The sequence below is a fragment of the Strongylocentrotus purpuratus genome, unplaced genomic scaffold (genome assembly GCF_000002235.5).
Source record: "Strongylocentrotus purpuratus isolate Spur 01 unplaced genomic scaffold, Spur_5.0 spur5_scaffold_16, whole genome shotgun sequence".
Classification (NCBI taxonomy): domain Eukaryota; kingdom Metazoa; phylum Echinodermata; class Echinoidea; order Camarodonta; family Strongylocentrotidae; genus Strongylocentrotus; species Strongylocentrotus purpuratus.
This window is the reverse complement of record NW_022145601.1, coordinates 11,577,717-11,600,180: the sequence shown is the minus strand read 5'-3', so window position 1 is coordinate 11,600,180 and position 22,464 is coordinate 11,577,717. Positions and strand designations below refer to the sequence as shown.

The following is a 22,464-nucleotide window of genomic DNA, read 5'->3' as shown; positions in this document are numbered from 1 at the left end:
TCTCTGCATGCATGACTGAACATCAGACATTCTTTACAGGACTGCCATATTTCACTTGCGCCAAGTAGCTAGGTGAGGAATAGAATAGTGTTTTGAACACAGACTGCCAGGCCGACAAGGACCACCCAAACCGTTACTTTTTGTCGGGAATTCTTCTTCTCGTACGAAAAGTGGCCGCAGTCCTCTTGGTGCGTATTGGCGGATGTTGTGCTTCATGATGATGATGATGATGATGATGATGAAGATTAAGATGATAATGATGATGATGATGACATGATGGTGGTAGTGAATTTGTACTAAAGGGAAATATTGTCAGGGCTATGCCACTTAAACATTCAGCGATCTTGATAAAAATCATTGCTTAATCAGAAAGGGGAAATTATGAAATAATCGTCAAGGTGTGTGCTGTGTGTGCGTGTGTCTGTGAGTCTGTTTCTGTCTGACTGCCTTTGTTCAATGCACTGTTTTATACCTCACCCAGTAACTTGGCGCAAGTGAGATCTGGCAGTATTGTAAAGATTGTCTGATGTTCAGTCATGCATGCAGAGATTCAAATGAAAATGGTACCTAAATGTACTAGGAGGATAACTCTATCAAGAAATATCATGAAACCCATGATTAAATATTCATACTTCAAACATTACAACTTTTAAAAAGTGGGACATTTTTTATGACTCACTCTATATAGAACCGCGTTCCAGTCAATGCCCTTTTTGAATGACTGGTATTCTAACGTCATTGGTAGTGCAAACATGTCATTTCTTTTCAAACTGAGATTCTCACAATATATTCAATTTAATTCGATTCAATTTATTTCAAACACAAATAAAAACACATATCATATAAAATATATAATATAATATGCTATCCATAATACATTGTATGTAGGAGTGCCCCATGGAAGAAGGCACTAAGGAGAAAAACAGAAAATACTGATATTTGTGTACACAACAAACGAAATAATTGTCCACGAATACAGTCATCACAATCCATTGACCCGATTGCCAATTTGAGATTCGCATATAGATTAAGAGATATAATGTTTCAAACATTCATAACTGCTTCATTATTTGACCGATTTATTCAAACGTTTGCAATCATGGATTTCTTATTTTTCTGCTTTCACACAAAATTAATGAACTTATATATAACAAAGGAGCGCCTATCATACCTATCTATAACGAATATCATCATGATAACATAAAATTTCAATCAATCCATTGCAATTAAATATTTATATATGTACATAAAGTATACATACACGGTTTGATAAGTATGAAGAAGAATAAACGTGGAATAAAGGTAACATAAAAGACGAACCCCTTTGTAATAAATGTTTGCATGAGAAGGATCTCACGCAAAACGTAATAATGTTCAGTTTTTATGAGGGATCCCCTTTATTCCCCGCTATTTGTCAAGGTGTGTTAGTTTAATTAAATGCAAAGAATGCTATCAAAGAATGCTATCAATACATCTTTAATGTTGCGTTTTCCGGCTGTTGCCCCCCCCCCCCCTGGAATAAAATCGCTGGCTTTACATACAACAGGAGCTCATTGTTTTCATTAATAAACAAAATGTTCAATTTAACACCTGTGGTTCCTTCTGGATTCATTCAAATGTTGAATTCATTTCATTTGATGTGATTTGAGTTGATGTTAATTTATTTCCATATACATCTACATCACTTTTATAATCCTGTCAATGTTAAGAATTTTTATGAGATTTTTGTATTCGATTGATTCATTTACCAACAGCAAATAAGAACCATGCATTTCATACAACGGTATTTATGTGAACAAGAAGAGAAAATATTGGTTGGTGAAATGGGCGAATAATAGCATATGTGCTAGTCAACCCTAACGTCTTACAGCTAAACCATGTATTTTGTACAAGTTACCTTCAGAAAACAAAACAAAAACAAAGAAATTGATTACCATTACAATCAATAACATAAAAATAAATAACTTTAACAACGTCTTACAAGATACAAACTGATGATATGAAAGATAATTTGTGTACATATACAGACTATTTGCATGGATTTTCGATTCATGATTTGTTCAACAAATGTGTTGTAACAGAATCTGACATTAATATGAAACCAAGTAACAGACCACAAGAGAATCTTCTGCTTGCCTTGTGGAGTAGCTATACTCTAGAATATCACAGTTATCAAAATATGAGGCAAACTTTTATTAAACAGATCAAACACGAGAGTAGTTAAGCTGTATGAGTTCTTCACTCTCTCAATGCAAATGTATAGGCATACCCCCCCCCCCCTTTAAGTTGTTGTAAGTGATTTGTTATTTTTTGTAGCGTCCTTAATGTATTATGTTACAGGGTCAGCTAATCACAAGGCTTGTTCCTTTCTTGCTGTCCCTCTCATACTTAATCCAAATGTATACTTTGTTATTAATTTTTCTTGTGAATTTTACCCTTTGTATCATGTCGATTTATGAATGTTTGCATGTGTTTTCTGGATTTTTATGAGCAAATAAATTGAAATTGAAATTGAAATTGAAATTGAAAAAAGCACGAACTGCCATTTTCTGTGAATACTATATGCTTCTTAATAGGCTAACCTAATATTGCTTCCCCACACCTGTGTGGTTTTATCCACGTTTTATATGATAATGGATAATGTCAAAGTACGCCTAAGAATAAAATGTTGCAATCCTGATACACTGATTTACATAACGAATATGACTATTCCATGGCAGACGTGTATCATAATTGACAACATCAACCTCCTTGATATCCTATCAAGCTATTTCCAGTTTACCATTTATACCTGTTTTTACGCATACTACTTATGAACATGATATAAGTTTCATTGAACTAGTTGAAGTTTGTTTATAGCAATGTGCCAGTTTTTCTGTGTGTTGTAAACTACTTCATCCACATTAATCTCGCACTGGTCAGCTTGATATGTATGACTTATGTTAGAATCATTTGCAAAAATAACAGCAATAATTTGAAATAATCAGTTAATGATGGCAGATCATTTATATAGTTAAAAACAAAGTTGGCCCTAGTACTGATCCTGGTGGAACACCACATCTTATCTTATTCCATTCAAATAACGTTTGACTACATTGAACAATATGAGATCTGCTACTGAGATAGTCCTTAAACCATGCAAGAGGTAACCTCGAGTGGCATTATAAGAGAGCTTAGCTAGTAGTATTATGATTAAATGTGTCAAAATTGCTTTCTTAAAATCGATGAATATTCCAACAGTGAATCTCACTTCTTCGTTCTTTTAAAAGCAATCTTGATGCAGCGAAGCAGATAATAAGAGTGTAAGCGTCTACACAATAGGTATAATGTACTCCAAATTGAATAAGGTTTACGCAATATTGGGGAATAATATATCCGACAAACATGCATATATTCTCTTTAACTAATGTTTAGTCACTTTTATAGGCCCGAATTGTGCTAGTATTTAAACCTGGCGCTGGATTCAGACTTTTGTCCATAAAAGCAGGTTCAAAAAGGAAATAGGTCTGTCATTCTAAGTTTTCTTTTAAACATGAATTTTATACCCTGAATATGGCTTAAATAAATCAGGGGAATACGACCTTAAAGTATACCTTTATTATTCTTCGAGCAAATCCAATTGTTGTGTTTTTAAACCAAATGACAGATAGCTGAATTATAAGTGGCGGACTACAACAACCATAAAGTGCTGTTTTGATAGGTTGTCCAAATAACGAGCCATAGACCCTGGATTAAAGGGTGATATGGAACAGATTAAGTCTGTTTTCTAATCACTGGTTTCTGTGTCATCATCTTCCATTTGATCCTTCCAAAGATCAGCCGACATTGTTCTCTCAAACGCATAGTCCTCACATAGCTCTTGACAATCCCCACGATTCATGCGTTCGAACGCCTTAGCCAGGTCCCCAAGGTTCTGAATCTTCTTTTGACTCTCAGCAAGAACGAGTAGTTCTTCAGTCGGGTTTTTGCACTGCCCCAGTGTTTGTATGTAGTCTCCAAGTCCCAGCTGATTGGCAAGACCCCTCCAGTCATCAAAAACTGGGCTTTCTCTGTTCAACCGACAACGCAGCTCATGCTGTAGCGTAGGAGGTACTATGGATACTTTATAAGAGCGTGTAAAGGAAATAAGCGTATATCACAATTATATGTGCTTGCAAAGTACTTAATATATTATTAACCCGTTCAAGTTCCAGTAACCATTTCAGGTATCCTACCTACTTTTACACATCGGACAAGTGTAGCATATATAGATTGATGTTTTGTCAAAAGGGTGTTTGTTCGTTACTATCTGTAACATAACATCAAATGTCACCTTAAATTTACGATTGATCGAGGAGATAAACTTAATTTTTTGGAGGTACAATTGACATTTGTGTTGTTACGGAGCCCAGAACATGACTTTATCTTTCAGCTCCTTACCAACTGTCTCTGTCTCTGTTACCAATTCACGTGTGACTTGGTAGTCATGTTCACATGACGGTGACTCTATCGATGATGGAGTTAATGGCCTAGGCCTTGTAAGGACTTCAGTAGAACTACTTTCATCTAAAAAAAGCAACGTAAAAAAAGCTTTAAAATTTTTTTTAAAACCAGACTTCGCCCTGTGTTGTAAAGAACTCTGACTGATCTGTTATTTATCCCAAGTCGGCCCTTGGATTAAATTGTATTAGGTTGGGTTATTGAAATGATTGAGATAAAATCATGGAACATGTAGCAAAAAGATAAAATGGTTCAATTTACAGAGTAAAAATTATACGGTATAAAAATACATTGATTGAACATTAAATAATATCTAAAACAAAAACTAATTTCAAGAATATGGGCTCGCAGAAGCGGTTCTAATGCCCCTCCCCCCTTCCCCCAAAAGAAGCACATAATGCTAGAAGACTCCACCTCCTGCTACTCCCTCCTGCCCCCTCCCTCCCCCCCCCCCAAAAAAAGAAGAAGATATTCATAGGTATTCCTCCAGAACCGCTCCTGATAGGCCATAGTCTTACCCTTTGTGCCTGCAGGCTCACGTGATGTTGAACCTATCGCTTCAAGATCATGATGCTCGCTTCTTGTCAGCTCTTCGGAGAGCTGAGATGCTGATAAAGCAAAAATCAATCAAAATCAAATCAGAATAGCACAAATAAAATTCATCTCGCAATCACGAGAGTAAATCGCAAGATTAAAAGCTTTTGTGTGTCTCCTTACGATGTTATTATTTCGATTTTGTTCAAATCATCTGAAAATAAGGACATTGTTTCATGTAACAAGCTCGCCGGTATCCCATTGAAAAGCGTGTTAATTTTTCTACACACATTTCCCATTTGTACTCATGACGCTTTCGTAAAACGATGCCCTGCATATCGAAATTTATGTATGAAACAAACAAAACAAATAAAAGGAAAAAATAGTACTAATACATTTTCTTTTAATCTTACATTTGGATGTTCCCCGTCCAACATCATTTGGTTCAGCTTTGCCTTTGGACGATGCAGATCCTTTCGGAGTTGATTGGGTAACTGGATTCTCGTCGGGGACATCTAAATTGTGAATACATGATATCAAAGTGATGAGAAGCGATTAGCCTAAAATGATACTTTTTTCGAAATAGGAGTAACTTGCCATGGTTCTTTTGCTACCCTAAATGAAATATTTAGCATTGCACGGAAACAAATTGTACATTATACATATATATTATATATATACCTACAGGTTGGACCAGTATAAACGCACTAGCATACTTCCAATGATGTGGGGTGAAATTCACTGGTACCAGCGGTGTAGAATCTGTTCACATGAAAAAATAGTGCCAGGATCGACAAAACTGGTAAAGGGTTAATTTTTTGTTTTGGGGAGCATTTCGTTCAGTTTCAATAAAAATGCGTAACAAAATTCGTGTAAACTCGCGTCTTTTTCAGTACACAAGTCATTACAAATTATCTCAAATGAAAGAAATAATGTCATTGGAGTTTGTTTGGGTTTATTGTGAAGATATGTTACAGCTTGTTCGAAGCTCAGGCATATAATCATTCCTGAAACTGCAGAAGAATACTATTTTCTCTGCCAGCACTGCCAGTGAGAGTTTTAAAGCCACCCCCTCCCCCAAAAAGGAATTCATTGATATTACCTGTGTACCATACTGTAAAGCCGATTTCCTTCGTGATTTTTTGCTTCAAGATGAAAGTGACGAGAACTCCGGATACTATTTTTTCACGTCGCTGAAGAATGAACGGCATCCGATGGGTCGTCATGTCAAAGAAAGCACATTCTTCAAGTTCCTAAGAAAATCAGAGATAACCATCAATTAAGCGTATCAGTATAGCCCCACTACACTACTTATAGCTACTTGCGCCCTCTGTATAGCAAACAATGCCTAATCGGTGACAGTTGGTCCCCCATGGTCCCCTTTTTCTTATGTTAAATGAGAGCTGATTTGAGGAGATAACCACCTGTCAGTGACCATGCAGGGAGGTCTAATCAATCCTGGCCAAACTAGTGCAGATAGGCTTTAAGGTATTGGACTACACACCGTTGGCAAATAGACCGTGAGATAGCGATGCGCAATGAACAGTACGCTAAGGCCGAAATTTCATCAGTTCAGTGTCGCTTTAAGAAAGTTCTAGCCCCTGTTTTTTGATAATGTAGAAAAATATATATTAGGCCATGCAGAATGGCGATCGTTTGTCAGGATAATTTCCTTCGGGGGAAACAACAAAATCATTTCTTACCTTGTTTGACACCTCGTCTTCGTTTTCCTGATGTCTGACAAAAAGGGGTCCCTTTCCCCAATATACACAGTACTGCTCACCGGGAAAGGCTACTTTGTAGTCTCGTATGGTATCCTGCAAAAGTTTGAACAGAAGAATCAACATTGACAGGATGATAATGAAAATGATAATAATAATTGCAACAAATAACGAGAACAAACTTAGAAATAAAGCTGTTCTTTCAGATGGCACTGCAATATACTCCAGCAATTATCCGGTACTCGGTTACACTTTCGTGTAAAATATGGATTAATGTCTTGCCAAAGAACGTTAGCGCCGGGCTATAGCATTCGAACCCTTAACCCTTGGATTCAATTGAATGAACGACTATACCACGACACCTCCACAAAACAGGCAATTAATCTTTTATGGGTCTCTACATGATCATCTACTCCAAGATGTTAAACGGGTATCTGGTTTGAATTGAATTGACAGTCATCTCAATAAATATGGTCTAAAAACTTTTTGTTCCAATTTCAGTGTTTGCTAAACAAACAAAAATACAGTGTAAGTTCCATTGACTTACTATAGGATTTCCTATTCATTTTAACATTTATTTAATTCAAATTCATTTTCGTGCACTTTAATTTTACCCTAGGAATTCGGATTCGTACGAATGTCAAATTCAATCTAGAAATACTGTCATCCAAGTTAGTGAATAGTCAATCAATATCAACGGTTGTCCATTTATTTCCGTCAGATTTCATTCGAATTCGTCTCATCATGCGGTCCAAATTCGTCTTTGTGCAATCGATTTCAAGAGAATTTCATTCATATTCGTCGCAAAAACAAGTCCTTATAACGAACGAGGGGTGTATTTGGATGACGCTTTGACGAAATCGGTTGCAAAAGGGCAAAATTGCATGGTACGTTGGCAGCAAAAGATGACGAACTTGATTTGACTTTGACGAAATTAGATGCAAAATTATGAAATCGATTGGACAAAGTCTGAAAATGAATAACCAATAAAACTACCTCTTTCATGCCGTAGAAGTCGTCTTGAATGACGAGATAGATGCGGTTCAACACGTCTCTGTATGTTGACAGAGGAACGTATGGCGTACAGATGAGCCGTTTACCGATGAAGTATCTCTTGATTAAGGAGATAATCCACCATTCCGAGAAATGGTCCAGGTACAGAGTAAGGTGATTCTTTGCGACTACAAACCGGGCAGCTTTGTCAGAAGCAGGAACTATCCTTGAAAATTCATCAGACACTATCAAAAAGACACACATAGAAAGAGGGGACCGTGTTAATTTTGTTACGCAGTAAACTGTCAACGCTAAGGGATTTAGTATAACAAAGAAAGGAAAGTATTTCTTTAGGTAAGGTTTGCAGATTGACTGGGAAGCTTTGTTGGAAGGTCATTGTTTATTTATGAGCAACGTCATTAAAAGATGTCAACTGCTATTTGGCGTTTGGTTATTCACAAACAATTTCATGTTTAAGATCATGCTTAATCTTTGTTTGTTTAATTCCTACAATTCCCTACGATCTTTCCACAAGAATGTGGAAAATGGCGGCTGTATGAACTGTGCAACTAATAAGTTATTCAAACACAAAGACTGAAGAAAAAAAATTAAGTGAATTTCTATTCTAATAGAAGTTTATCAAGTAAAACTCAGTGAATACGATCATTCTGAAAGGAATATCAACCTTGAAGTGAGGTCATATGATACCAAGAATAGGAGGAAAGGATTAATTTTGTGTGAAGATCTCTGTCATAATTGTGATGGGTTCGTCGTGGCAGTCAGGGGCTCTCTGCACTGTCACAACAAGAGAAAGGAATTTATATGGACATATGGGATATATGGTAAAAGGAAGATCTTACCAGTTCTTCGGGTGTATAGCACAATTTCTGCCTTGTCTGGGTTGGTGAAAATAGCGCTATGCAAGACCGTGACTTCCACCGGAGTTTTAAACTGAAGACCAGGAGGGGATAGCTTGAGCCCAACTGAGATGATAACTTCGTCTTTTTCCAGGTTTAAGTCATGTGGAACGGTTGTCAATGCTTCTGCTGTGATATATTTGGCTCTGTCCACATCGTCTGGTGAAATTGGAACCTTGATGCTGCACTCGTCCAGACTAATATTCATTGTCTCTTTTGTGTTGCTCTTCCTCATGAAGCGAGAAATGTCTTGTGGACTGGTACGATATGGATCGTATGTTCGGGAGTATGGGGGCATGAAGCCAGGGAAAGCCTTACCACGAAAAGTACTGCGAAGGTAGTCATGGTGGTCCTCTTCATTAGCAAGTTTCCCCGGGTCTGCACCTTTCCTAACAAGGTATTTGACAATATCAAGATGACCCTTGAGTGAAGCTATGTGAAGAGCTGTTATCCCATCTTTATCACCAATTTCGATACCTGCTCCTTTGTTAACGATATACTCGACGACGTCAAGATGGCCTTCTTGAGAAGCACAAAACAAGGGTGTCCTGTCGTTTTTGTCACGTTTGTCAAGCTGTGCCCCTTTCATAACAAGGTATTTGACAACATCAAGATGACCCTGGAATGATACTCTGTGGAGAGCTGTAACCCCATATTTATCACCAATTTTAATGCCTGCTCCTTCGTTCACAAGACACTCGACGACTTCAAGATGGCCTTCTGCGGAAGCCCAATACAAGGGTGTCCTGTCGTTTTTGTCACATTTGTCAAGCTGTGCCCCTTTCCTACCAAGATATTTGACAATATCAAGATGTCCCTTAAAGGATGCTTTGTGAAGAGCTGTAACCCCATCTTTATCACAAATTTCAATGCCTGCTCCTTCGTTCACAAGAAACTCGACGACTTCATGATGGCCTTCTGCTGAAGCCCAATACAAGGGTGTCCTGTCTTTGTTGTCACATTTGTCAAGCTGTGCCCCTTTCCTACCAAGGTATTTGACAATATCAAGATGACCATTGAATGATGCTCTTTGAAGAGCTGTAACCCCATCTTTATCACCAATTTCAATGCCTGCTCCTTCGTTCACGATATACTCGACAACTTCAAGGTGGCCTTCTTGAGAAGCACAAAACAACGGTGTCCTTTCGCTTTTGTCACATTTGTCAAGCTGTGCCCCTTTCATAACAAGGTATTTAACAATATCAAGATGACCCTTGAATGATGCTCTGTGGAGAGCTGTAACCCCATATTTATCACCAATTTCAATGCCTGCTCCTTCGTTCACAAGAAACTCGACGACTTCAAGATGGCCTTCTGCGGAAGCCCAATACAAGGGTGTCCTGTCGTTTTTGTCACATTTGTCAAGCTGTGCCCCTTTTCTACCAAGGTATTTGACAACATCAAGATGACCATTGAATGATGCTTTATGAAGAGCTGCAACCCCATCTTTATCACCAATTTCAATGTCTGCTTCTTTGTTCACGATATACTCGACGACTTCAATGTGGCCTTTTTGAGAAGCCCACGACAAGGGTGTCCTGCCTTTCTTGTCACATTTGTCAAGCTGTGCCCCTTTCCTAACAAGGTATTCGGCAATATCAAGATGACCATTGAATAATGCTTTATGAAGAGCTGTAACCCCATAATTATCACCAATTTCAATGCCTGCTCCTTTGCTCACGAAATACTCGACGACTTCAAGATGGCCTTCTTGAGAAGCACAAGACAAGGGTGTCCTGTCGGTTTTGTCACATTTGTCTAGCTGTGCCCCTTTCTCAACGAGGTATTTGACAATGTCAAAATGACCCTCGAATGATGCTATGTGAAGAGCTGTAAACCCATCTTTGTCACCAATTTCAATATCTGCTCCTTCGTTCATTAACAGCTCTACCACATGAAGATGGCCTATCTTTGAGCATAAGTGAACCGATGTCTGTAGGTTAGCATCGATTACATTCACGTTTGCTCCAAGATTGGTAAGGCATTTAACCGTTTTCAAATGTCCATTTTCCGAAGCAATGTGGAGGGCCGTCTTGCCTGACGCATCCGAGCAGTTTACATCAACTCCTCCCGAATCCTCTGACTTGTCCTCCGAGTCGATTAATGATTGTATCTTCAGGAAGTCTCCTTTTGCTGCTGCTGAAAACAGCGCCATGTTTAACGCAATTCACACCCACAACGTTTTTCTCTTGATGATAATATATCACCGTGCTCTCCAAACACCATGTTTCTTATTGTAATGTGACATTGAACTACTGTGTAAATTAGCCCGTACCCTGTTATACCGATGATATTTGGTCTATTCTGAAGGAATACTCAAGCGTGATTATATGAAAGCATTACATAAATTGGACTTTGCATTCAGATCCGTATTCGGCTGTAGAAGTCTGCCTACATTACTGTACTGCGTATTGCGACAATACAGTCGCATTGCCTTGCCATTCCTCTGTATTTATTTGGGCCTGAACTATACCTGGTTTCAGATTAATTTTGCGCGAAACAAAAAGAACATGGCGGATCAATATTTCATTACGCCTCATTCATAACCAGTGCTAGGTTGATTCCCCCTTCCCCACGCACACAAACACACACACTCAAACATATCGAATACTAAGAAATATGAGAGAAAACAGGAAAAAGAGAGAAAGATGAAAAGGACAGAGGAAAATAAATGAATACAATCTCAACCATCGCTTTTCTTTGAAACTCTACATGTGTAATTCTGTAACCTGCTGATGTAGAGTACTCGCTTCATTGATCTAGAAGTGGCAGAATATAAACCAAATTTGTCAGTATATCTCCATCAATAATAAGCATTATGAGATGCTAACAAAGTGCTAGTCATTCGTCTTTCTCCATGTACATATATTATGCACTTTGCTCAAAATATATTACTTTCTCATAATTCTCATATTGAATACATTCTCAGAATTTTCTTTTACTAGTAAAAAAAAATGGACAATCATCCTATATCTTGAGAATGAGTTCTAAAAATAAAAAAGACAAATTTTGATTCATGTGTGGTTCAACTAACAGAAGATGCCAGACCGACTAAAGACCGGACACACTATAACATTGCCCCGAATCGCTATAAGAATCGGTCGATTTGAAGTCGGTTTGGAGGTATGATTAATACCCCAGTCACACTGGCACACCGGCTTCGTACCGGCCCCAACGAGTTCAAACTGACTTATTGTTGGCCTCTGTGGATAATGTAATCGGTGCTCTGCTCTGGTCTGGGTGCACGTGGATGTCTTTGTATTTGATTTGTTGTAGTACGTATTACAAGAATAAGGTTCACTTCTATTTTCTTTATGGATCTTTTTCTGGGGACTGCAACTACTTAAACATCACCTTTATTTTTTTGTTCCATTCAGCAGACAATATTATGGTTCGTGATTGTTATGTCACTGTCCTCCAAAGACAAGTTTTCGGAATGTATTATTGTTATAGTGATGAATTTTAACAATCTATCCTTTCTTGTTCTTTTCTTTCCTTTTCTTTTCTATCCCAGATATTTTCTGAGTGCAAGGATAAATCTGTGGGTATTATTTTGCAAGAAACATATTGAGTTTAATGTGGGATTGAAGTTGTTATTGGTACTTTTCACAGTATAGGTGTTCTTGTGTTGATTGATTTACATTTAGAATTCAAGGTTCTTTCTTTAATTTCAGATCAAATCGGGATATATTGAACAGGGTTTAGAAATTATAATACATTGTAAATGCGTATTCTCCAGTAAGAGGAAAGGGGTCACAAAGGCAATAGTTTTTGCATGAATTAAAAAGGGATTTGGATAATACGGGTAGAGTTTAATATAATAGGGGAATATTTTAATTTGATGAGTAGTCAGTATGGTATCGGTCGCATTGGTATGACTGAGATATAAGGTTAGATAGGCTTGGTCACATATAAACATCAACAATTAAATCGGTCTGTGTAGAATAATGTGTAGACCAGTTCGTAATTAGCACATGGTTCGAATCACCTCAAACATCCTCAGATATCTTAACTTTTGTTTAAAGTTACCTAGGTTTGTCCATGTCAAATTGTTTATACAAACTGGAGTACTGGATCCGAGAAAGTCGTTGCTGAAGGATCATCTGTGGATTGAATACCCTAACTATACCTTTAATTCAGTATTCCGAAAATCAGAAGTTTTCAGAATATAACCCCAACATGTATTGTTTCATGGTATGAAATATATATCTGTTGTAAGTAAATTGCTTCTAGAATGGTCAAAACCTGTGGCGCTGAATTGTTAAAAACATTGTCAAGAATCGGGTAGTTCTCTAAACAACCAGCAGCTACCTACATGCAATTAAATTCTAAGAGCGTATACTGATTAGCGTTCACTTTCAGTGTTGTCAAATACAAACACGCATGATACATGTAATAATCTCAGCAATTTATTCTCTTTCTGCCAAATTATTTGTGTATAAAACCCTTCACTGATGAAGCATTGAGAGCTCTACAGAGTGAGTCAGAAAAAAAATGTCCCACTTTTTAAAGTTGTATTGTTTGAAGTAAGAACATTGAATCGTGGTTTTCATGATATCTCTTGATAGAGTTATCCTCCCAGTACATTTAGGTACCATTTTCATTTGAATGTCTGCATGCATGACTGAACATCAGACAATGTTTACAAAACTGCCAGATCTTACTTGCGCCAAGTTACCGGTTGAGGAATAAAACAGTGCATTGAACAAAGACAGTCAGACAGACACACACACACACACACGCACACACACACGCAAACCCACACGCACACACCGTGACAATTGTTTCATAATTTCCCCTTTTCTGATTAAGCAATGATTTTTATCAAGATCGTGGATCGTGGATTTCATGATATCTCTTGATAGAGTTATCCTCCCAGTACATTTAGGTACCATTTTCATTTGAATCTCTGCATGCATGACTGAACATCAGACATTCTTTACAAGACTGCCAGATCTCACTTGCACCAAGTAGCTAGATGAGGAATAAAATAGTGTTTTGAACACAGACTGCCAGACAGACAAGGCCCACCCAAACTGTTACTTTTTGACGGGAATTCTACCTCTCGTACGGAAAGTTGAGTGGCTGCTGTCCTCTTGGTGCGTATTGGCGGATGTTGTGCTTCATGATGATGATGATGATGAAGATTAAGATGATGACAATGATGATGATGATGATGACATGATGGTAGTAGTGAATTTGTACTAAAGGGAAATATTGTCAGGGCTATGCCACTTAAACATTCAACGATCTTGATAAAAATCATTGCTTAATCAGAAAAGGGGAAATTATGAAACAATTGTCACGGTGTGTGCGTGTGGGTTTGCGTGTGTGTGTGCGTGTGTGTGTGTGTGTCTGTCTGACTGTCTTTGTTCAATGCACTGTTTTATTCCTCACCCGGTAACTTGGCGCAAGTAAGATCTGGCAGTCTTGTAAAGATTGTCTGATGTTCAGTCATGCATGCAGAGATTCAAATGAAAATGGTACCTTAATGTACTAGGAGGATAACTCTATCAAGAATTTCATGAAACCCATGATTAAATATTCATACTTCAAACATTACAACTTGTACAAAGTGGGACATTTTTTCTGACTCACTCTGTATAGGACCGCGTTCCAGTCAATGCCCTTTATGAATGACTGGTAATCTAACGTCATTGGGTGTGCAAATATGTCATTTCTTTTCAAACTGAGATTCTCACAATATATTCAACTTAATTCAATTCAATTTATTTCAAACACAAATAAAAATACATATCATATAAAATATATAATGTAATATGCTATCCATAATACATTGTATGTACATGTAGGAGTGCCCCATGGAAGAAGGCACTAAGGAGAAAAACAGAAAATCCTGATATTTTTGTACACAACAACGAAAGAATTGTCCACGAATACATCACAGTCCATTGACCCAATTGCCAATTTGAGATTCGCATATAGATTTAGAGATATCATTTTTCAAACATTCATAACTGCTTTATTATTTGACCGATTTATTCAAACGTTTGCAATCATGAGTTTCAATTTTGTTGGCTTTCATACAAAATTAATGAACTTCATAACAAAGGAGCGCCTATCATACCTATCTATAACGAATATCATCATGATATACATAAAAGTTCAATTAATCCAATGCAATTAAAAATATATATGTACATAAAAAATACATAAACAGTTTGATAAGTATGAAGAAGAATAAGTGTCGAATAAAATAACATAAAAGACGAACCCATTTGTAATAAACGTTTGAATGAGAAGGATCTCAGTACGCAAAACGTAATTATGTTCAGTTTTTTTATGAGGGATCCCCTTTATTTTGGCAGATTTCTTCCTTAATTCCTTAGTTGTCTTCTTTGTAAAGATTTCGTCTCTCCAATATATATTTTTTGTTTTTTAATGACATTAAAAAAAAAGGATACTCGCATATGAAAGGCAATAAAATCGCTGGTCTTGCCTTGCTCCTGGCCACAGGAGCTAATCAGGTGGGCTGTATCTAATACAGGCCACCTTATATTTTTGTTAAAATCGCCTTTATTTATTTATTATTTATCAGGTGGGCTGTATCTAATACAGACCACCTTATATCTTTGTTAAAATTGCCTTTATTATTATTTATTTATTCATTTATCAGGTGGGCTGTATAACGTACAGACCACCTTATAATTTCGTTAGAATTGCCTTTATTTATTTATTATTATCAGGTGGGCTGTATCTAATACAGACCACCTTATATTTTTGTTAAAATCGTCTTTATCAGGTGGGCTGTATCTAATACAGACCACCTTATATTTTTGTTAAAATCGTCTTTATCAGGTGGGCTGTATCTAATACAGACCACCTTATATTTTTGTTAAAATCGCCTTTCTTTATTATCAGGTGGGCTGTATCTAATACAGACCACCTTATATTTTTGTTAAAATCGCCTTTATTTATTTATTTATTTATTTTTCTTAATTCTACCCACTTTTTTGTTAACAAGATATCTTGAAAATGGTTCAATCAAATGCCTTGAAATTTGGCACACATATGTATAGGCATATGGACAAAACACGGTAAGGTTTTCAACCTTGACCTTGACTGATGACGTCATCTAGGCGCCATTTTGTGAAATTTTCTGAAAATCAACTCATGATCATATCTTCATAACCAAAAGGTATTTCTCATTCATATTTATTATGATCAAGGTCAATATCAGTCCGGTCAATTTCATGTCAAAAAACGCGCGCACGCGCGTACGTCCGCGCGTCCTTGCGCGCGCAAAATTTGTAAATGCTCAAAATCGTCTCAAATTTATTTTGCATACGTTCTAGGTCATTTTAAGCATTTTATAAAAAATCGCGCATACGAGCATGCGCGCGCGTTTTCGCGCGTAACACCATTAAAAAACATAGAATCGCCATTTTTTTTTCTTTCATGATATTTCTCATATTTTTTCAAGGAATTTGATACCATGTTTATCTCTTTATGACCATTATTAACAAGATGAGCGTAAATTCAAGATAAATGTCAGTGCGCGCGAGCTCTTTTAATACATAGCATATATGGGCAAAAACATGCCTATACAAAATCCGTTATAGCACTTTGGAATGCACCGGGATCCTCAAATTTTGTTCATATTTAGATAGAGTATGAGTCGGAAATATGATTCCATGTCTCATTTGGCCATTAAGTGTATCTTGACATCATCACAATGGCCTTGGAACTCAAAATACGAATTTGCATATTATGACGTCAGCATATTTATGTAAAATTGATTGTATCTCTGTAAATATTGATCAATTTTCTTCAAAATTTCGATATGTTGTAGCTAAGACAATTCTCTACAAGCGCAGTAATAACCATTTTTCATTTTGATGACGTCATCATAGTGAAAATTTTGATTAAAGGCCTCATGTCAAAAACTTCATAATTTGCGTGTTATGCCTATAGAAGGTGAATTTAGTTCACGTTATGAATCTACATGATATTGTCTTTTAAGAATTTGTAAGCAGTATGTCGCTTATTTTTGCCTTATTTTGTCTCAAATGTTTGTTGACCAGCCCACCTATACTTGTTCCAAACAAGTATTATATGTCTAGTTATTAAATATTTTTCTTATTTCTAACCGCTTTTTTGTTAGCAAGATAACTTAAAAATGGCTCAATCAAATGCCTTGAAATTTGGCACACATATGTATAGGCATATGTACAAAGCATAATAACGTTTTCAACATTGACCTTTGCTGATGACGTCATCTAGGCGCCATTTTGTAAAATTTTACGAAAATCAACTTATGATCATATCTTCATAACCAAAAGGTATTTCTCATTCATATTCATCATGACCAAGGTCAATATCCGTCCGGTCAATTGCAGGTCAAATAACGCGCGCATGCGCGCACGTCCGTGCGTCAATGCGCGCGCAAATTTTTTGAATGCTCAAAATCATCTCAAAATCATTTTACATACGTTTTAGGCCATTCTAAGCATTTTATAAAAAATCGCGCACACACACGCGCATGCGCGCGGCGCGCGCGTTTTCGCGCGTAAAAATATTACACAACATAGAATCGCCTTTTTTTTTCTTTCATAATATTCCACATATTTTTACAAACAAATTGATACCATGTTTGTCTCTTTATGACTATTAATAACGGAATGATCGACCGTTTAACATAAATTTCCGTGCGCGCGAGCTCTTGTAATACATAGCATATATGGACAAAAACATGCCTATATAAGATCCACTGTAGCTCCTTAGGATGCACGGTGACCCCAATTTGGGGGTCATATTTTGATAAAGTATGAATTGGAGATATGATTTCATGTCTCATTTGACCCTCAATTAACTCATGACGTCATCATAATGGCCTCCAAACTCAAAATTTCAATTTGCATATTATGACGTCAGCATATTTTTAGAAAATTGATTGTTTCTCTGTAAATATTGATCGATTGTCTTCCAAATTTTGATGTGTTGTAGCTGAGACAATTTTTTACAAATGAAGGTATCACAAATTTTCATTTTGACAAAAGCATCATGGCGTATTTTTGTGATTAAAGGAGGCATGTCAATTTTCACATTTTGCGTGTATTCTCTATGGGACATGATTTTTTTCTCAAAACTGGATTCTTTCGCGAGCAATATCTCTGTCGTTTAGCTTCGTTTACGCTGAAATTCAAGTATGTTGTAGCTGAGACAATAAGCTATCTCATATGTACCCTTTATTTTGTCTCAAATTTTAGTTCGACCAGCCCACCTATACTTGTTCCAAACAAGTATTACAAATCTAGTTTATTTTTCTTATTTCGACCCACTTTTTTGTTAACAAGATAAGTTGAAAATGGCTCAATCAAATGATTTGATATTTAGCACACATATTTATAGCCATATGGACAAAACAAAGTAAGGTTTTCAACCTTGACCTTGACTGATGACGTCATCTAGGCGCCATTTTGTGAAATTTTCTGAAAATTTACTTATGATCATATTTTCATAACGGTAAATCATTTCTCATTCATATTTTCCATGATTAAGGTCAATATCAGTCCAGTCAATTTCATGTAAAAAAACGCGCGCGTGCGCGTACTTCCGCGCGTCAATGCGCGCGCAAATTTTTTAAATGCTCAAAATCGTCTCAAATTTTGTTTGAATACGTTTAAGGTCATTTTAAGCATTTTATAAAAAATCGCGCACACGCGCATGCGCGCGCGTTTTTGCGCGTTACACCATTACACAACATAGAATTGCAATTTGTTTTTCTTTCATGATATTTCTCATATATTTTCGAACAATTTGAAACCATGTTTATCTCTTTATGACCATTAATAACAAGATGAGCGTCCATTCAAGATAAATCTCCGTGCGTGCGCCATTATAGCTCTGTAGAATGCAACTGGACACCAATATTTTTTTCATATTTTGATAGAGTATGATTCGGAGATATGATTTCATGTCTCTTTTGGCCATTAAGTGTATCGTGAAATCATCATAATGGCCTTGGAACTCAAAATACGAATTTGCATATTATGACGTCAGCATATTTATGTAAAATTAAATGTATCTCTGTAAATATTGATCGAATTTCTTCCATATTTAGATATGTTGTAGCTAAGTCAATTCTCTACAAGATCAATAACAATCATTTTTCATTTTGATAACGTCATCAGAGTGAAAATTTTGATTAAAGGCCTCATGTCAGAAATTTCATAATTTGCGTGTTATGACTATAGAAGGTGAATTTCGTTCACGTAATGAATCTACATGATAGTGTTTTTTAAGAATTTTTAAGCAGTATCTCGCTTAATTTTGCTCTATTTTGTTTTCAAATTTTAGTTGACCAGCCCACCTATACTTGTTCCAAACAAGTATTATATGTCTAGTTTATTTTTCTTATTTCGACCCACTTTTTTGTTAGCATGATAACTTTGTAATGATTTATTCAAATGCTTTGAAATTTAGCACACATATGTATAGGCATATGGACATAACACAGTTAGGTTTTCAACCTTGACCTTGACTGATGACGTCATCTAGGCGCCATTTTGTGAAATTTTCTGAAAATTTACTCATGATCATATCTTCATAACCAAAAGGTATTTCTCAATCATGTTTATCATGATCAAGGTCAATATCAGTCCGTTCAATTTCATGTCCAAAAACGCGCGCGTGCGCGTACGTCCGCGTGTAAGTGCGCGCGCAAAAAAAAATTAATGCTCAAAATCGTCTCAAATTTATTTTGCATACGTTTCAGGTCATTGTAAGCATTTTATAAAAAATCGCGCACGCGCGAATGCGCGCGCGTTTTCGCGCGTAACACCATTACAAAACGTAAAATCGCCATTTTTTTTCTTTTATGATATTTCTCATATTTTTTCGAGGAATTTGATACCATGTTTATCTCTTTATGACCTTTAATAACAAGATGAGCGTCAATTCAAGATAAATGTCCGTGCGCGCGAGCTCTTTTAATACATAGCATATATGGGCAAAAACATGCCTATACAAAATCCATTATAGCTCTTTGAAATGAACCGTGACCTTCAATTTGTTTTCATATTTAGATAGAGTATGAGTCGGAGATATGATTCCACGTCTCATTTGCCCATTAAGTGTATCGTGACATCATCATAATGGCCTTGGAACTCAAAATACGTATTTGCATATTATGACGTCAGCATATTTATGGAAAATTGACTGTATCCCTGTAAATATTGATCAATTTTCTTCCAAATTTCGATATGTTGTAGCTAAGATAATTCTCTACAAGTTTAATAACCATTATTCATTTTGCTGCCGTCATCAGAGTAAAAATTACGATTAAAGGGCACATATCAGAAATTTCTTAAGTTGCGTGTCATGACTATAGAAGGTAAATTTCGTTCACGTAATGAATCTACATGATATTGTTTTTTAAAAAAAAATTAAGCAGTATCTCGCTTATTTTTGCTCTATTTTGTTTTCAAATTTTAGTTGACCAGCCCACCTATACTTGTTCCAAACAAGTATTATATGTCTAGTTGTTTTTGTAATCTTAAACACAATATTCAATTTAATACCTGTGGTTCCTTCTAGATACTTTCAAATGTTGAATTCATTTCATATCATGTGATTTGAGTTGATGTTAATTCACTTCCATAAACATGTACATCACTTTTCTGGTTACAATCCTGTCAGTGTTTATTATTTTTATTAGATTTTTGTATTTGATAGATTTATTTACGAAAAGCAAATAATTACCATTTATTCCATACAACGATATTTATATGTACAAGAAGAGAAAATATTGGTTGGTAAAATGGGCGGATAATAGCATATGAGCTAGTCGACCCTAACGCCTTATACACAGCTCAACAATGTATTTTGTACAAGTAACTTTCAGAAAGCAAAACACAAACAAAGAAATTAATTTACTATTGCAATCAATACTATACAAATATATAACTTTAACAATGTCTTACAAAATACGAAATATAATTGTTGTACACATACAGACTATTTGCATGGATTTTTGATTCATGATTTGTTCAACAAATGTGTTGTAACATAATCTGACATTAATAGGTAATCAAGTAACTAACCACAAGAGACAATGGAGATCGACCATGTGTCGTTCTAAATTTTGGCAGACGTAATTGGTCACCTTCTGTTTGCCCTGTGGAGTAGCTATACTCTAGAATATCACAGTAATCTATCAAAATATAAGACAAACTTTTATTAAACAGATCAAACATGAAAGTAATTGAGCTGTATGAGTAATTTGATTTGATTTGATTTGAATTGATTTATTTATTTCTGTTTGATTTTCTTTTTCTTTTGCATTTTTACAAATATATAACAAACAAACATTGCAAATTTACACATGACAAAAGAATATATGTAGAATAAAGTAAGGCTGGGTGTAACTAATCGAGAACATCAAACAGGAGGGTTGACAAAATAAGCAAAGCTTGATAGTATGACTACCCTCAAAGGATACATAATAATACAAATATGGAGGAACAAAATATTGGTAAAAGGGGAAGAAGACAGAAAAAAGAAGAAAAAAAGAAAGAGGAGATGCACATCAATATTCACAGACTTATGTGGTAGTTGGATTTCAATTTGATATATAAAGATTTTAAATAAGAAAAGAAATGCAAATTTGAATACTGAGTGGCCAACTTGGGATACAAAAGAATGAGAAGACTCGCGAGGTTCGGACAGTAAGAATGTGAAAGTAAGATCAGCCAGCTGGTTTTAAACCTGGGCCTGCGAGTCGGAGCCTCTCTAAATGAAAAAAGCACGAACTGCCATTTTCTGTGAATACAATATGCTCCTTAAAGGAAACCAAAACCTTCATACTAAGTTACTTTTATTGTAAAGTTTAAAAGATTTGAATGAAATCAGTGAAAATTTGAACAAAATCGGGCAAGGAATAAGGAAGTAAGAGCTTTTTAAAATGACTAGTCACTAGAGGGCGGTATTCAATTTGATGACATCATCTGTGAACAACTCTCCATGCCTTTTGTACATAAAATTTCACAATTTTTTTGTTTTCTTCGTATTTATTTGTGTTCTTGATCCGACTTCATAACATGTGAAGTAGAATATCATTTTGCATTCTATATCTTGCTTTCGGGGGAGCACATTATCTCAATCACAAGAAAAAAGGAAAAACTTGAAATTTGATGTACAAAAGGCATGGAGAGTTGTCCACAGATGATGTCATCAAATTGAATACCGCCCTCTAGTGACTAGTCATTTCAAAAACCTCTTACTTCCTTATTCATTGCCCGATTTTGTTCAAATTTTCACTGATATTTTTCAAATATCTTAAACTTTACAATAAAAATTAATTAGTATGAAGATTTTGGTTTCCTTTAATAGGCTAACCTTATGTTGCTTCCCTACACCTGTGTGGTTTTATCCACGTGTTATATGATAATGGATAATGTCAAAGTACGCCTAGGAACGAAATGTTGCAATCCTGATACACTGATTTACATAAAGAATATGACTATTCCATGGCAGACGTGTATCATAATTGACAACATCAACCTCCTTGATATCCTATCAAGCTATTTCCAGTTTACCATTTATACCTGTTTTTACGCATACTACTTATGAACATGATATAAGTTTCATTGAACTAGTTGAAGTTTGTTTATAGCAATGTGCCAGTTTTTCTGTGTGTTGTAAACTACTTCATCCACATTAATTTCGCACTTGTCAGCTTGATAAGTATGACTGATGTTAGAATCATTTGCAAAAATAACAGCAATAAATTGAAATAATCAGTTAATGATGGAAGATCATTTATATAGTTAAAAACAAAGTTGACCCTAGTACTGATC

The 22,464-nt window shown here is 35.9% G+C and overlaps 1 protein-coding gene across 1 annotated transcript; it reads right to left on the bottom strand.

Annotated features, from left to right (window-relative positions):
• Positions 1 to 8,454: 8,454 nt before the first annotated feature.
• LOC100893954 (ankyrin repeat domain-containing protein 50-like) lies at positions 8,455 to 10,799 on the bottom strand. Its single transcript, XM_030987379.1, has 3 exons — positions 10,451 to 10,799; positions 8,588 to 9,163; positions 8,455 to 8,522 (listed from the first exon to the last, which is right to left on the bottom strand). Exons 1-3 carry the CDS (start codon positions 10,797 to 10,799, stop codon positions 8,455 to 8,457), a joined length of 993 nt encoding a protein of 330 aa, XP_030843239.1.
• Between the last annotated feature and the right edge of the window lie 11,665 nt (positions 10,800 to 22,464).

Bases quoted from the DNA above. Each gene is read 5' to 3' on its own strand.
- LOC100893954 (XM_030987379.1), bottom strand. From the start codon at position 10,799: ATGGCGCTGTTTTCAGCAGCAGCAAAAGGAGACTTCCTGAAGATACAA. The intron at 9,164-10,450 runs GTCATTTTGACA...CTTCTCAAGAAG, and splicing joins TCACATAGCATCATTCGAGG to GCCATCTTGACGTCGTCGAG. The intron at 8,523-8,587 runs GTAAGATCTTCC...TTGTTGTGACAG, and splicing joins GCTATACACCCGAAGAACTG to TGCAGAGAGCCCCTGACTGC.